Here is a 17,588-nt window from a genome sequence, read left to right as displayed (position 1 = left end):
ATGATTTCATAATCCTATATAATAATTCTCACCTCCAACGTTCTATGCTTGGGACCGTGGCTCCCTGGCTGCAAGTGGTCTGCGAGGCAGACACGCACGGACGTCACTGACGTCAACACAGCTGATTCCAAGGCAAGGGGAGGAGTAGGGTTCTCCTCCTACTGCCTCGGAATCAGCTGTCACCCCCCCCCCCCGCGCTATGGCCCCCTCGAAACCCACCCCCTCCCGCGAACCTGTCAATCCCCCCCCCCCGGAATGCCGAAAACCGCACCCCCCCCTCCCGCCACTGTTGTGCACTACCTTCGGGTGGGTTCCTCAATCATCTTCTTAGAAAGTTTAACTCAGTGCGTCTGACGTCAGACACACGCGTGCGTCTGACGTCAGACGCACGGAGTTAAACTTTCTAAGAAGATGATTGAGGAACCTAGGGAAGGGAAGGTAGCACAACAACGGCGGTGGCAGCAGTTTTCGCTGGCATGGGGGGGACAGGTTCGCGGAAGGGGGGGTTCAAGGGGGCCGTAGCACCGGGGGGGGGGGGGGGGGGGGGGGGAATTGCCTGCCTAAGGCCCGTTTCCTTGCCTACAGAAACGGGCCTTTTTTACTAGTCTTCTATAATATCCCTACTTGGCCATCTTTTCTCCAAGCTGAAGAACCCTAACCATTTTAGCCTCTCTTCTATCATTTTTGCTCTAGAATCTCCCTGTCTGTGACTGGCTGTTTAGGGGGTCTCTAAATCATCTTGGGAGCAGCAGGAGACTGGCTCTTTAAATTCATGAGGATTGAGTCTCCTCAGCCATTTTGGGACTGTTGGTCAAGAGACATGGTTGTCGCAGTACGCCTGAAGGATCTTTATATAGGGCTGCTTTGATAAATATTTGCACCCTGGAGAATGAGTGGAATGATGTTCCCCTAAAGCAGCAGTGAATGCCAAACAGGGCTTTTGTCCTGCTAAAGTACTCCACCCCAGTGCAACATTGGACATTAACAGCAATTTGATTCCAGCTACGTTCCTTGAGGTACATTAGAAGTGTTATATACTTTATCTTTAAATATCTTGAATGAACTTATTTTTGGACACTATTCATGATATAAGTTGTTAAAATAGAGTTGTTTTTTTTCTTTGACCTATATTTGAGAACAGCTCTTACCACCGGTATGTTATACTAAGCTGATACGTATAACCCAAGCTGAGATCTTTTTCTCCACTTACATTGTTAAAGTATATTGTGGTACGTTTAGTAAAATCTTCAGTTTGAGGGGCATAAATAAGTTCTATTGGCTACAGTTTGTTTTTGACATTCTTGATAATATACAACTGATATCCTTTTTCTGTTATTTTGTGGTAAAGCAAAGATACTTACCTGTAGCTGGTGTTGGAGGACAGCTGGCCGCTTATTCTTACATGTGGGTGACATCATCCGACAGAGACCCGGCATGGAAGCTGAATTGCTAGCACTAGAAAAAGTTCTAGTAGCATCCCACCGCACTTGAACTGGTGCTTTACTGCCTGATGCTCGAGGGCGGGTCTCTCAGTCAGGTAAAAAGAATAAAGAGTATAACCAAAAAGTCCTCCTAGGGGATGTGGGAGGGTATGTGAGAATAAGTAGCCTGCTGTCCTCAGAGAAAGCGAATTATACATACCTGTAGCAGGTGTTCTCCGAGGACAGCAGGCTGATTGTTCTCACGACTGGGTTGACATCCATGGCAGCCCCTCAAACCGGAGTAAAATCTCGCGGGAGGTCCCGCACGCAGGGCATGCCCACCGCGCATGCGTGGCCGTCTTCCCGCCCATGCGCGACCGTTCCCGCTCAGTTGAATGACAAGCAAAGAAATGAGGAAAAAAACGCAACTCCAAAGGGGAGGAGGGAGGGTAGGTGAAAACAATCAGCCTGCTGTCCTCGGAGAACACCTGCTACAGGAATGTATCATTCGCTTTCCCCGAGGACAAGCAGGCTGCTTGTTCTCACGACTGTAGTATCCCTAGCTCTCAGGCTCACTCAAAACAAGAAACCAGGTCATTTGAACCTCGCCTTTGGCAATGCCTGCCCTCGATGAAAGGTTCCTGAGCATGCTCACAGAGGAGCCAGTGGAGTTGCAGCAGGGAGCTTCCACTTTGACATCAAGGGTGCTTGAGCCCTCAGTGGACAGCCCCAGGCCCTCTCTGAGACTCCACCAATGCTGGTTCCCAGAGAGTGCATGTCCTTTGCTTCTTTATCTTAAAACAACTATGATCTCTCTTTTTTAACTTAGATCTTCCTTCTTTGTGCACTTTGATCCTTCCCTTGGTTAGTTCTAAGCTAGATTCTTGCAACTCTTTATATCAAGCGTTCCCCCTCCACTCAACTTAGAAGATTCTGTATCATAAGAAGCCATCTATCAAGCTGCTTTTAGGAAAAAAAAGAGGCTTGATAACATTACCCCTTTGTTACAGAATGGCCACTGGCTACTGGTAGTTTATAGGATTCCAATTAAAATTCTGCAAATTACCTATCAAGTTTGTAATATTGGTGGTCCCCTATTTTATCTAATATTCTGATTCCCTATTTGCTGCCAAAGTCCTTTTGTTCATACCAACAAAAAACTTACCAATGATCTCGTTCCACTATAAAATCAGTTGTACTATACAAGGAATTCATGGTTTAGTGCTCTGGCTCAAATTCTCTTCAATAATTTAACCCTGGGTATCAGATTAGGATCCTTCAAAAAATGTAAATCTCCCATTAAAACTTTCTCATTCTCAGAGGCACTGCCCAATGCTGATTAGGCACATTTCTCTTGTATATCTTTTTGACATAGAGTATTTTTAAACTAATCCCCCCTATTTACAAAGCTCTGCAAGCAGCTGCTGCGCAGCAATGCCGACACAGCACATTCAAAGTGAATGCGCTGTGTCGGCATTAGCGCATCGGCAGCCAATAGTGTGCAGCTTTGTAAAATGGGGGTAAATACTTTTTTTATTTGGTGAACTTTATTAGCTAATATGGTATTGGGTTCTCCTTCCTTACCTAATGTGTTATCTGTTACTAAATTTATGATGACGTATAAATTAATTCCTCGTCATTTTACCTTAAACTTCTACCCATCTCGATTTTTCCCTTTCCTTGTCCACTTATCTTCCCATTATTTTAATTATTTAACAGTGGAAACTGAGGGAAGTCTACAAGAAAATTTCACTAAATTAGCCCATCCCTCCAAAGTCACTAGCAATGGGTTAAGGAAACTGCTCATGAAGTTCACTGTAGGCCTAAAATTACAGATACATTAAAAGAATTTCAGAGGTCTCTGGCCGACACTGGGAAAAGCTTAACTGCTCAATGACTCCAAGATTATTTCACAAAAATGAATTGAATAGGAGGGTAACTAGAAGGAGGTCCGAAGATAAGAGTTACTGATCTCCAATCTCCACTAATCCGTTTGCTTGTATTCTGCCAACTGCTCCCCATTAAGGGTCCAAAGTGGATTACAGAAACATAAAGTTGGCATACTAACTGGGATCAACATTTTACAAAAACATACATTACCACATATAAAGCTGGTAAAATAAACATTCAAAATAAGAATCTGTCAAGTAGGAGGAAGTGACGTCACGCAGAGCGATGGCAGCTTGAAAACCGAGCTCCATCAGGGCAAGGGAGATAAAGTGCCAAAAACCCCATCCTCTTGGGTCCCAGAGGGGGAAGAAATCGGTGATACAACTTTGCATGGTGCCCCCGAAGGGCTTAGACAAGTACAAATTTACTGCGATCCCCGGAGGAAAAATGGCGGCGATGCTGGCGGGGTCTGAGAGAGGCTCCGCAAAAATGGTGGCAGGAAGAAAGCTTGGGTAAGACAGTTGGGGTGAACCCGGGAGGGGTTGCGGAGGCTCCAGCGGCGATGGCAGGCGAAGCGGAGGAGCAGCAGGGTCCGGGACGCCGGGCTGGAAAGACAGCAGCGCTGCTCAATAGGAAGGGAGAGTCACGTGCCCCAGAGAGCACTCAGGAGTCGGATGAGGCAGGAGAAAGGGTGAATCCGGAGGAGCAGCTCAGAGATCAGGAGGATGTTTGCAAATACAAAGAGCAGAGAGATCTGGAGAGCTGTGAGGATATTGCGGAGGTGCAGGCTGATGGGGGTGAGGAGGAGGCAGCAGCAGCTGGAAGTGTGCTTTCTGAGGAGCTTGGAGTCAGTCAACAGAGGGAGCAGCGGGGCCCGAGGAGAGGTGTGTTCAAGATGGTGGTGGCAGAGGGCCCGAAGAGAGTTGATTTCATGGAGGTGAGAGAATCTGAGAGGGGGGATTCCGAGAACAGTATTGTAAAGGCATGGCTCAAGGACCTGAAAGAGGATTTTGCAGGAGTGCAGAGGGACATTCATATGGCAATGAGAGATATTCATGCGGAATTGAGGGATTTGGGGTCTCGGGTTGGTGAGGTGGAGGTAGAGACCCTCAAGTCTGAAGTGTGTTCGATGAGGCAAGCGCTCAAAGATGGGCATGAGGATCTCCAAAGTGTTAAGGAACAGTTGGAAGACCCGAAAAACAGGACTCGAAGAAATAATCTGCGCTTTAAGGGAATCCCCGAGTCAGATATTTTTGTTAATTGTTCGGCAGTGATTCAGGAGATATGCGAGTTTATTTTATATCCAGATGGGAGGGGAGAGAGAGCTACCCTGCAAATCCAGAGGGCACACAGAGCGACTTTGCTCCACGAGATATTGTGGTCTGTTTTGCGGATTTCCCATTAAAGGAGAAGATTTTAGTTAAGGCGAGACGGCAAGGAGAAATTAAGTGGAAAAACTGTAAGATGGGGTGTATCAAGATCTGGCATGGAGCACATTGCAGAAACGCAGATCCTTTAGGGAAGTTACTGTCTTCATGAGAGATAAAGGGACACGTTACAGGTGGCTGTTTCCCTTTGTTATGTGGCTAACAGTGGAAGGCAAGTCCCGCAAGATCAAGACTCCGGAAGAGGTGTGGTACGCTCTGAGGGACTTGGGATGTAAAGGAATTCCGAATCGCTCGGAGATGGTTGATCGGGTCAATGAGTCTGTTCCGGTCACACAATGGCAGACGGTGGTGGCGAAAAGGAACACAGCTATGAAACCCACTGGTTGAAGAGCAGAGTGGTGGAGTGCTGCATATGATGGATATCTAGACAAAAGGACTGGGGTAGTTTTAAGGGACCGGTTAGAGGGGTCCTAGGGAAGAATTTGAAGGAGGATTGGAGGGGGAGGGGTGGCTTTGGGGGTGGAAGTGGAGGAGGAGATTAGTAAGGGCTTGGGTTATTGGCAAGTGGTGTCTTAGGCCCTGGGTCTGCGGGTCATTTCCTTGGTGATGGCTGGTCTGCAGGTTGGCAGGTCAGGCACTAATGGGGGGTGGGAGGGGAAAGTGGAGAAGGGGAAGGGTGCATCTTTGCTGATAGGTACTTGGAATGTGAATGGGCTATATAATCATGGGAAACACAGTAGAGTGTTTAAGGAGCTGGAGATATTAAACTGGGAGATTACATTACTGCAGGAAAACCATCTGAGGCCAAGAGACACACACATGCTACGTCACAGGCAGTACCAAGAAGTGGTGGCACATCAGGGGGCGGCGGCAAAGAGGGTGGGGGTGGGGGGGTTAGCTATATTAGTCAGACAAAACTGTGGGTTTGTAACGAGCCAGGTGCTTAGGGATAAGGAAGGGAGGTGCGTGGCCCTTAGAGGTTGGTTAGAGGGCAAGGAATTCACGTTAATATTTATGCGCCAAATGGGAATCAGGAGAAATTTTTTTCAAAAGTTAAAGGAGGAGTTGTTGGGTTTTGTGGGAGGCCATATAGTGGTGGTGGTGGTGGTGGAGGGTGATTTTAATTTGGGCCCAGATGCCAGGCTGGATCATTCAAAAGGGGGAGGTTATCATACTGGACAGGGGAGAAAAGCCTTTTTGCAATTCATGAAAGAGTTAGAGATGGTGGACTGCTGGAGATTGATACATGGAGCTCAGCGAGATTATACCTTTTACTCCCATGCTACACAGTCATATTCCAGGGTAGATGGATTTTGGATTAGGGAGTCGGGTTATGAGAATCTAAAGCCCGATAGTCAGGTAGAAAGGTCCTATGGGTCTGGTAGGGAGCTCCACTCTTATTTGTGGATTACGGAGGGAGCGGGAGGGGCATTTTAGGGATGGTCCAATCCATATGTGAAACACTTGATAGGAGTGTGGAGGAGAGTTAGGAGGAAATGGGGTCAGGTGGATGAGGTTTCTACGCTGGCGCCCATGAGGTGGAAGCCGAAATTTGGGGCAGGGAGGGAGAATGCTCGATTTTGGGTGCTGGGAGAGGAAGGGGCTGAAAAATTTCCTTAATGTGTTGCAGGGAGGTAAGATGTTGAGTTTTGAAACACCAAGCTCAAGATATGGTCTAACAGAGGGGGATAGGTTTGCGTATGCTCAGGTCCAACATTTTGTGGGGGCAATGGGATGGAAGGGGGAAAATCCTCAGGAGAAGGAGTGCTTAGAAACTTTGTGGATAATTTTGAGAAGGGTTCCCAGACCTATATCAGTGCTTTATAGATTCTTTAGGGGAAGTGATCCTAGGTCATTTGGGTTTTAAGGGGCATGGGAAGTAGATTTGGGATTGAAATTTACTGACCAGGAATGGGAGACTATTTGTCGAGAGGTATATAGGGCATCAGTGTGTATCTTGGTACAGTAGAACGCATATAAAGTTCTTACCAGATGGTATTATACACCAGAAAGATTGCAGAAAATGTACCCGGGAACGTCGGATAGATGTTGGAGGTGTGGGGCGCACAAGGGATCCTTCCTTCACATCTGGTGGACATGCTTTAGTGTGGTGGAATTTTGGCACGGGGTGGTGAAAGGATTGGTTAAATTGGCAAATATCTCCTTGGTGTGTGGGCCTTGTGAATGCCTTTTGGGTTTATATAATGAAAAGGGATTCTTAGGAAGTTAGTAAATGGCTTTGATGGGGTTTTGCGGCAGCTAAATGTCTAATAGCCCGCAGGTGGAAATCTCCGAATTCTCCTACATTGGAGGAATGGAAAGACAAATTGGATCAATTAATACATATGGAGTACCTTACAGCATACAAAAAGGAGGGGACCTTGAAATGTAAAGGGGGGTGGGCTCGGTTAAAAGCAAGGGTAAAGAATATATAGGTGCTTATTCATGGGGGTGAAGTGGGATAAAGTGGAGGAGATGAGGGAGGGTTCGGAGGGCATGGGAGGTTTTGGTTTGGGGGAAAGGAATATCATACATAGAAATGTATACATGTAAATTCTTGACTTGTGGTTCTTGGAGGCGGAGGTTAACCAATCCTGGCTTAACCTCAATATATGGTAAGGGTCCTGGGGGCAGTCGATCCGGGAAACTGGGGGGTTACACTTGTTTAGTTGGGGGAGGGAATGGGAGGGGGGTAGAAGGGGGAAGCTCTGATTATAAATTTTATGTTTTGGGGTTTTTAGGTTTTGGGAGTTTGTAGGGTGCTGGTGTATTAGATGGCTCCTGCGTGGGCTGTGGGGGATACTTTGTGTTGGTGGGATATTGCTTGTTATGAAGTATTTGCAATTCAATAAAAATTTAAAGTTTTGAAAAAAAAAAAAAAGAATCTGTCAAGTAAAGATGTCTTTAAAGATCAATGAAAGGACTGATAAGAAATATGAAGTCATATCTAGTGGCTGTCTATTCCAAACTAATGCAGTCTGTAGCTAATCCCAATGGCATAGCTAGGACTAAATAGGCCCTAGACAGAAAAACTGAGATGGGCCCCCTATAACGTCATCTCTCCCAAGGTGATGGGAAGCGGGGATGCCCTTTCAGAGCTCCAGTAAACAAAACCTGCAAAAAAAATGCAAATCTATCACAGTACTGGGAATTGAAATGCAATTTCCCAAAGCTGACATATTACAGTTAATAAATTCAGAAACAAAACATTTTTTTTACTACCTTGTTGTTTTGAGCATTGGTTTGGTCCCAGTGTCTCCTGTTCTTCTCCATTTTTTCTCAGCTCTTTCCAGGGTCTTCTGTCCTTTTCACATTTCTTCTCTATGTCCCACTATCCATCTTTACTCTGCATCCCATCCTGTCTGGCGTCTTCCCTCTTGTGTCCCGGTCCCTATTCTTCCTCCATTTTTACTATCTCTTCTGTGTTCCCATCTTCCTCTGTCCAGCATCCCCCTTCTGTGTCACTGCCCCCCCTTTGTGTCTATGCTCTCTCCATGCCCAACAACTCAGCTCTATCTCCCTCTCCATGTCCACTTTCTCTTGCTTCCCTTCTTCCTGCAACTTCCAGCCCTGACCTCTCCCCTCCATGGCCCAGTGTCTCTCTCTTTCTTCCCTCTCCGGCTTAGGGCGTGTCTCTCTCCCCCCATCCCATTCTAGTTGTGTGTGTGAGACCCCCTCTACAGCTGAGAGAGAGAGAGAGACTCCCTCCTTGGTTCAGGATGTGACCCTCTCTCTCTTCCCTTTGCTCGCCCCCGGGTCTCTGTCTCTCTCTCTGTCTCTCTCTGCTTCTCCTCATCCTCTCCCTCATGCCAGTCCTTCAAAGGCTAAAGCAGAGAACACTGAAAGCTGCTCCTCTCTGACCTGTAGGGGGGGGGGGGTCTTTCCTTTGCCAGGTCCTAACCACAGAAGTTGCATCAGATCTACATGCAAATTTAATGCCATTGGCTGATAATTTCCACATTAAGAAAAACATTTGTCTGATTTTTCATCAACTGTTTGTAAGAGATCACAATCCAATAAACCATATCAATGTCCAACAAATCTATACAGTGAACAAAAGATAAAATGTAATGGTTATAGCACGCAACATATCTGAAAAACTTAATCCATATCTTTCAAAAACGCTTTGTACAACAAAGAAATTCCTTGCACAGACTGTTAAAGCTACAGCAAATCCAATAAACAGTCAAAGCTCTGTTAGTGAGAACACATTCTGAGCCAAGAACAAACAAATTTAACCACCAGAATACTAAAGCACTTTGTAGAAAAAGAACAAAACAATCTAACAAAAATATGAACATATAGGTTGACAGTGTGCCACTGAAAGGAAGATGAGTGTCTGTCAATGAGAAAAAAAAAGCAAATACAAAAACAAAAGCTTTCAGTGGACCTTCCATACACACAAAATAAGATAGGTTATGAAGAAACATAAAAAGAAGAAAAAACTGTTTTATGCAATAATTTGAGTCCTTATGTTAAACATGGTTCTGAATCTTGCCATTATCATCTGGAACCCAAAATGTAAAGAAAACTGTATAGCAAAGAAATATATATTCACAGTGCTTCAGTAAACTGTTTGGCTGCCTGCACTAAAAATTATATGTTGCAGTCACTTCAGTGTACAGAGTTCCAAGAGCTTGTCAGGCACTTTCTAAGTTAAAAAGAAATGAGATTCTGCCTCACATCTACAATGCAAGTCCACACAAGTGCGCAGGTCGTAGCGATTCCGTAAGAGTCCACCCAAGTAGGTAACGTATCCGGCTCTTTACTCCCATCTCTAGAAGGCCAAAGGACAAAAACACACACATACCACTAATAAAAAGAAATATATCAAAGGCCTTTGGGAGAAAGCCTAAGGGTCCCACATCATGACAGTGAGCTCACCCAGAACTGTCTCAAAATCCCTCAGGTCCTCTACTCTTTTATTACGAATGCATTAAGACATAAATAATTAACTGGTTACAATACAAATCATGGGACACAGACTTTGAAAAATCATTGGCTAGATTATATTTTGCTTACATCTGCAAGGTCAGGAGATTCAAGGTACTTTCCAACACTGTTAGTGGTCCCAGTAAAAATATAACATTTATAGGAATGCAGAACGATCACACATTATTCCATACATCATTGGTATGCTCAGCATCTGCATATATCACATTCACTTTTCTGTTCTCTTCTAAACATGTTTATGTCTAATAATTAAAACAGTTTCCTACATCTGGTAAAGATAGCGAATGATACATACCTGTAGCAGGTGTTCTCCGAGGACAGCAGGCTGATTGTTCTCACAACTGGGTAGACGTCCACGGCAGCCCCCTCCAACCGGAAGAAAAGTCTCGCGGGAGGTTCCGTACGTGGGGCACGCCCACCGCGCATGCGCGGCAGTCTTCCCTCCCGTGCGCGACCGCTCTCGCTCAGTTAAATGACAAGCAAAGGAATAAGAAAGACACAACTCCAAAGGGGAGGAGGGAGGGATGGTGAGAACAATCAGCCTGCTGTCCTCGGAGAACACCTGCTACAGGTATGTATCATTCGCTTTCTCCGAGGACAAGCAGGCTGCTTGTTCTCATGACTGGGGTATCCCTAGCTCCCAGGCTCACTCAAAACAACAGGGTCAATTGGGCCTCGCAACGGCGAGGACATAACAGAAATTGACCTACGAAGAACAACTAACTGGGAGTGCAGCCTGAACAGAATAAAACCGAGCCCAGGAGGGTGGAGTTGGATTCAAATCCCAAACAGATTCTGCAGCACCGACTGCCCAAACCGACTGTTGCGTCGGGTATCCTGCTGGAGGCAGTAATGTGATGTGAATGTGTGGACTGATGACCACGTCGCAGCCTTGCAAATCTCTTCAATAGTGGCTGACTTCAAGTGGGCCACTGACGCTGCCATGGCTCTAACACTATGAGCCGTGACATGACCCTCAAGTCAGCAGCCCAGCCTGGGCGTAAGTGAAGGAAATGCAATCTGCTAGCCAATTGGATATGGTGCGTTTCCCCACAGCGACCCCCTTCCTATTGGGGTCGAAAGAAACCAACAATTGGGTGGACTGTCTGTGGGGCTGTGTCCACTCCAGGTAGAAGGCCAATGCTCTTTTCCAGTCCAATGTGTGCAACTGACGTTCAGCAGGGCAGGTATGAGGACAGGGAAAGAATGTTGGCAAGACAATTGACTGGTTAAGATGGAACTCCGACACCACCTTTGGCAGGAACTTAGGGTGAGTGCGGAGGACTACTCAGTTATGATGAAATTTAGTATAAGGAGCATGAGCTACCAAGGCTTGAAGCTCACTGACTCTACAAGCTGAAGTAACTGCCACCAAGAAAATGACCTTCCAGGTCAAGTACTTCAGATGGCAGGAATTCAGTGGCTCAAAAGGAGGTTTCATCAGCTGGGTGAGGACAACGTTGAGATCTCATGACACTGCAGGAGGCTTGACAGGGGGCTTTGACAAAAATAAACCTCTCATGAATCGAACGACTAAAGGCTGTCCAGAGATGGGCTTACCCTCTACACGATAATGGTAAGCACTAATTGCACTAAGGTGGTTCCTTACTGAGTTGACTTTGAGACCAGACTCCGATAAGTGCAGAAGGTATTCAAGCAGGGACTGTGCAGGACAAGAGTGAGGTTCTAGGGCCTTGCTGTCACACCAGACAACAAACCTCCTCCACTTAAACAAATAACTCCTCTTAGTGGAATCCTTCCTAAAGCAAGCAAGACACGAGAGACACCCTCGGACAGACCCAAGGCAGCAAAATCTACGCCCTCAACATCCAAGCCGTGAGAGCCAGAGACTGAAGGTTGGGGTGCAGAAGCGCTCCCTCGTTCTGCGAGATGAGGGTTGGAAAACACTCCAATCTCCACAGTTCTTCGGAGGACAACTCCAGAAGAAGAGGGAACCAGATCTGACAGGGCCAAAAAGGCGCGATCAGGATCATGGTGCCGCGGTCTTGCTTGAGTTTCAGTAAGGTCTTCCCCACCAAGGGTATGGGAGGATACGCATACAGGAGGTCCTCCCCCCCAATGAAGGAGAAAGGCATCTGACGCTAGTCTGCCGTGGGCCTGCGCAGGTGGTACTCCACAACCACCACCAGGCACTTCGTGAATACTCGTGGCGCAGAGGCGAGCCCAAGGGGCAGTACACAATACTGGAAGTGCTGTGTTCCCAGACGGAATCGCAGATACTGTCTGTGAGCTGGCAGTATCGGGATGTGAGTATACGCATCCTTTAAATCAGGGAGCATAGCCAATCGTTTTTCTGAATGAGGGGAAGAAGGGTGCCCAAGGAAAGCATCCTGAACTTTTCTCGAACCAGATATTTGTTCAGGCCTCTCAGGTCTAGGATGGGGCGCATCCCCCGTTTTCTTTTCCACAAGGGAGTACCTGGAACAGAATCCCTGCCCTTCCTGCCCGGGTGGCACGGGCTCGACCGCATTGGCGCTGAGAAGGGCGGAGAGTTCCTCTTCAAGTACCTGCCTGTGGTGGGAGCTGAAGGATTGAGCTCCCGGTGGGCAATTTGGTGGAGTGGAGATCAAATTCAGATTGTACCCGCACCATCTGGAGAACCCACTGGTCGGAGGTTATGAGAGGCCACCTTTGGTGAAAAACTTTCAATCTCCCCCCGACTGGCAGGCCGTCCGGAACGGGCACGTTTATGGCGGCTAAGTTCCCGTGGATCCAGTCAAAAGCCCGTCCCCTGCTTTTGCTGTGGAGCCGCAGGGGTCTGCTTGGTCGCACGCTGTTGACGGGAACGAGCGCGCTGGGGCTGGCCCTGTGCCTGAGGAGGCCTTCGGGCCGGCTGGTTGTACCTACGCTTACTGTAGGCATAGGGTGCAGACCGCCCGGCCCGGGAAAAACGTCCACCTGTGGAGGTGGATGCTGAAGGCGCCCGGTGGGAGAGATTGTCGAGAGCGGTTTCCCGCTGGTGGAGCTGCTCTACCAACTGCTCGACTTTCTCGCCGAAAATATTATCCCCCCGGCAAGGGACATCCACCAGCCATTGCTGGGTCCGGTTGTCCAGGTCAGAGGCATGCAGCCATGAGAGCCTGCGCATCACTATACCTTGGGCAGCGGCTCTGGATGCAACATCACAAGTGTCATAAATACCCCTGGACAGAAATTTGCGACACGCCTTCAGCTACCTGACCACCTCCTGAAAAGGCCTGGCCTGCTCCGGCGGGAGCTTGTCGACCAGGTCCGCCAGTTGCCGCACATTATTCCGCATGTGGATGCTCGTGTAGAGCTGGTATGATTGGATCTTGGTCACGAGCATGGAAAAACGATAGGCTTTCCTCCCAAACGAGTCCAGAGTGCGAGAGTCCCGCCCTGGGGGTGCCGAGGCGGTATTCCTCAAACTCTTGGCTCTCTTGAGAGCAGAGTCCACGACCGCTGAGTCATGTGGCAACTGAGGCCGCATCAACTCCGGGTCTGTGTGGACTCTATATTGGGACTCCGCCTTCTTGGGGATGGTGGGATTAGATAGGGGCTTCAACCAGTTCCGAAGCAGTGTCTCTTTCAGGACATTGTGCAACAGTACCGTGGAAGACTCTCTAGGTGGTGATGGATAATTGAAGACCTCGAGCATCTCAGCCCTCAGCTCATCCACAGTGACCACTGGGAATGCTCACAGACATATCCCGGACAAAAGAGGCAAAGGAGAGGCTCTCTGGAGGCGAGAGCTTCCTCTCCGGTGAAGGCGTGGGGTCAGAGGGAAGACCACCAGACTCCTCGGAGGAGAAATATCTGAGATCCTTCTCCTCCCTCCACGAGGCCTCCTCCTCGGTGTCAGACATGAGCACTCTGACCTCAGTCTGCCACCGGGCCCGTCTCAACTCCGAGGAACCACGTCCTCGATGATGGTGCCAAGAGGTGGACTCCCACGCTGGCGGGGACGAAGCTCCCTCCATCGACGGGGATTCCACCTGAGTGGCAGTCGAGACCAGTGCCGCAAGCGGTACCGGTGTCAAGGTCTGCATCACAGAGCCAGAGCCAGCCGGAGCTTCCATCACCTGGGAGGATGGCTCGGAGGCACTCGTCCAGGGCCATTGTCGGGAGAGGCTGGGGGGCCGGTGCAGGCATTGGTGCCCGAATCTGCCCGGGTCCAGGAGACGGTATTGGAGTACCCGACGACCTGCGCATCGACACCAATAGAGGGAGAGCACTCCTCCCGGTATCGACACTTTTCAGGGGCCAAGTCTCTCAACGCCCCGGAGCTCCCGGTACCGTGCGCCGGGGGCAACCAATGACGGTGCTTCTTAGCAAGCTTCTTCCGATGCCCATCATCGGTGCTCAGTGGCACGGACGAGGAGGACGTGGAGTCCCCATGCCTCCTCGGGGTCGGATCCGACAGGGTTCGGTCCCGATAGCCCTGTATGGCGGGACCAGCCGAGGGGGGTGGAGGTCCACTCAGCTGTTCCCCGCTGCCATCGCTGGCAGGTCGTCAGGCCAAAGGAACCTGTACTCCTGGGGTTGATGCCATGCTCGGCGCCGAAGTCGTCGCCACCGGTACCGATGCAGTCGACGTCGAAGGGCCGGCGCAAGTTCCAAAAAGACAGTCCCGAAGAACTTGCCTCGCAACCTGTGTCCGCTTTTTCAAGCCGAGACACAAGGTGTACGCTTTGGAATTATGCTCCGGCCCAAGGCACTGGAGGCACCAAGCGTGGATATCGGATTGCGAGATTTGTCGGCCGCACCGACCACACTTTTTAAAGCCGTTTGGGACCTTCGATGACATCGACGGAAAAATCGCGTCGGCAAGGTGAAAACCGTCGATGGTGGCGCTAACAAGGCCAAAAAAAGGGGGAAAAAAATCAAACACGTGGCAACAAGGCTGCGACGATGGCGAAAAGAAAGGTCGAGAAAAAACTCTAAGGAGAAGGGAGACCTTTTTTTTTTTTTACATGAGGGAAAAAGGAAACACGAAAGTGCTACAAAGAAAGAAAATAGCGGACAAGGCCGCGAAAACGGTTTTCCGGGGCTGACAGAGGAGAGCGACGAAACTCTGTCTCTCTCCAAGCGCGGAAAAACAGAAACTGAGCGGGAGCGGTCGTGCACGGGTGGGAAGACGGCCGCACATGCACGGTGGGCGTGCCCCGCATGCGGGACCTCCCGCGAGACTTTTCTTCCGGTTGGAGGGGGCTGCCGTGGACGTCTACCCAGTCATGAGAACAAGCGGCCTGCTTGTCCTCGGAGAAAACATTTAATCATTTTCCATCTTATTTACTATACTAACATTTAACCTCTAATATTCCTCTCTGAATAAGGGGACCATTATTTTCAAATATAACTTTAATATCATTAGTTTCAGTAAGGCACTGTAGTGTAAATGAAGAACATCATGTTTAAACCCTCAGACACAATAACCACAAAACATAATAGTTGGCTCATCCCACAAGTTACCAACCATGGAAAGTTCCCATCATTAGACTTAAGACTAAAACATTATTGTTAAACTACAGTGTTGTTTATTCAATCTGTCAAATTCAACAGTGTTGTACAAATGTTAACACACCACCTCTGTTTCAGGGAAAGAAAAAAAAAACTTGGAAGGGGGATCTGAAAATTTAAATAAAAACAAAACTGGCTTTCACTACAGCCACTCAATCACTGAGCATATTAAGGCCATCACATGCCCATACTTTAATAAGGCAGGCATTCCATTACAATATCAATTGAGTAAGCTTATCTCAGTCATTTTCATTTGCAATAGTAGTGCTACTGGACTTTAAGTAGTTTGCAGCCACTTAAACTTCCTCAAAAATGTTGCTTGCTCTCCAAAGTTGTCTTGCTTACAGAGTTCCTACTTCACTCTGGAGAGCTCATTAATTAATGGTGCTGAAGATCTGCTGAAAAATCTTTGAAGACAAATAAAAATCCTGGCATTGTGAAAATGCCTCAGTCTTGCGTGCTGCAAAAATGAGGACTTCATAAGCAAAAATCAGTTTTGGTCTTTTGTTATCAGATTCTGGAACTAATGAGCAAAGAATTATTTTAACTGTAGGCAGCGAAGCCATGTTCCACAGATCTTGTATACCTACTAAAAAGGTCAGTGCTTCAACTTTTGCTAACTTTTAAAAAATCTACAAAGCTCTTGCAAGTTCTCCTACCCCTTCTTCCATCTTATCAAGTCTTTCTGTCTCATTCAGTGATTTGGGCCACTTTGTCCATTACATTTCTAATTATACACCCAACATTTGCATGTATTTTACTAAAGAGCTGGTTTTGTATCTGTCTCTCCACTGTGATCATCTATCATCGAGAAGCAAAGGATCTGACATTATCAGTCACCACTTTTTCCTCCTGCCTAGCTGTTCTAAGGAGGGGCTTGACTTTCAGTGCATTCTGGCTTACTTGTTCCGTTCAAAAGAAAAGATTCTCTATACACTAAACTGTAAGCAATAGAAAAAATTCCCAAAGACCAATGAAAATAAAGAACAGGGAGGAAAAAGCCTCAAGAAGCTCCCAGCAGATGACAGAGCAGGACTTCTTCATTTTCCATCATTCCATCAGTTTTTGAGCAGAGTTTTAATTTTCTGACTGACTGACCCAGCTCTACGAAACACTGTCCATCGTTGGTCCCAGTTTGTGCTATAGTCGGGAGAAGAAGTCTCCATGGCTAAGTATTTAAGCTGTTTTTTTAACAAGTTAGCGTCTGTTCAGCTCCTAATTTTGAGATCATGTTAATCAGGGAGATTTTTTTTGCCAATGATGAAGAAATCCTGCTCTGTCAGCTATTAGCTGGGAGCTTCTTGAGGCTTTTTGCTCCCTGTTTTTTTTTATTTTCATTGGTCTTTGAGAATTTGTCCTATTGCTTACAGTTTAAAGTATAGAGAATCTTTTCTTTTGTATGGTTTGACATTTTTGTGATTCTCTTCCCTATTATTTTGTAGTTTGTTACTTGTTCCATTCACAGAGTAGACAGAATTATCATAGTCCTCAGCTCATAGCAGTGACATTTTGGCAGCTCTGAGGAAATCCATAAATCAACAAAATTATGCCTTCTCCCATCGAGGAACCATGTGATACCACACTCCCCAAAGTGGTTTAACTTCTAACTGCCGGCTTCCAAGCAAACATTTGGGAGAGAGCACCTTCCCCCCCAAAATGTGGAAGATCAAAGAATATAAAGGGTGCTCCCTGAGGGGTCCTCAAGGAGAAGGAGAGGGAAAGTACTGTCTACCCTTCCCACTCCCCATAGTTTCCCAACCCCACCCTTGCTCTCCTCTTACCTATCTGCCTCCAAGTCAGGCACAAAGGTCTTCAGCCCAAGAGCTGCTGACCCAGATCCAGTACCTGATGATGATGATCTTTCAATGACAATAATGAGAAAGCCAATGTAGGGCTTGTCAACATATGCATGCTCACAGTCTCCTGCATGGAGTTTTCACCACCAAGGATATGCATGTTGGAAGTAGGTCCTGGTTGAATTCACACTGGCTCTCTTTCAAAACTGTTGGTAAAAAAATCATCATGGAGTACTGGCCAGGAGTTCAGCAGCTCCAAGGTGGACTTTGTGAGGAATGCCTCGAGTTTATGCCTTCCCCTACTCCCCTTAAACAAATATATTTTGACATGCCACTTCTGTTATTTAATTAGACAATAACAATGCTCTGAAGTTAAGACTCAAAAACACTTTGAAGTCCTTCTTAGACAGAACGCACTAATATATTTTAAATTATTTTCTGAACACAATCCAACATTAGAAATGCAGCAATTAGTACCTAAGAGCTGCAAACGGTCTTTCGCCATAGCCAAATTTGTCATCATTTTAGCTTGTAGACGTCTAGTTCGATCAAATTGGTCACCTAAAAGGAAAGAAAAAGAAAAAAAAAAAAAAAAAAAAGAACAGTTTACATCGGCTTGGTAATGATTTCTCATATCA

At 47.2% G+C, this 17,588-nt stretch overlaps 1 protein-coding gene across 2 annotated transcripts in view; it reads right to left on the bottom strand.

Annotated features, from left to right (window-relative positions):
- The window catches only part of SPAST (spastin), a 240,905-nt gene that overhangs the window by 176,319 nt on the left and 46,998 nt on the right, over positions 1 to 17,588 (bottom strand). For both annotated transcript variants that reach the window (XM_030196406.1, XM_030196405.1), the window contains exon 3: positions 17,428 to 17,511. In XM_030196406.1, the coding sequence (XP_030052266.1) occupies positions 17,428 to 17,511 (84 nt within the window). The remainder of the gene's footprint in view (positions 1 to 17,427; positions 17,512 to 17,588) is intronic.

Source organism: Microcaecilia unicolor, chromosome 3, assembly GCF_901765095.1.
Source record: "Microcaecilia unicolor chromosome 3, aMicUni1.1, whole genome shotgun sequence".
NCBI lineage: Eukaryota > Metazoa > Chordata > Amphibia > Gymnophiona > Siphonopidae > Microcaecilia > Microcaecilia unicolor.
The sequence above is the reverse complement of the archived record's forward strand: the minus strand, read 5'-3'. Positions and strand labels throughout refer to the sequence as shown.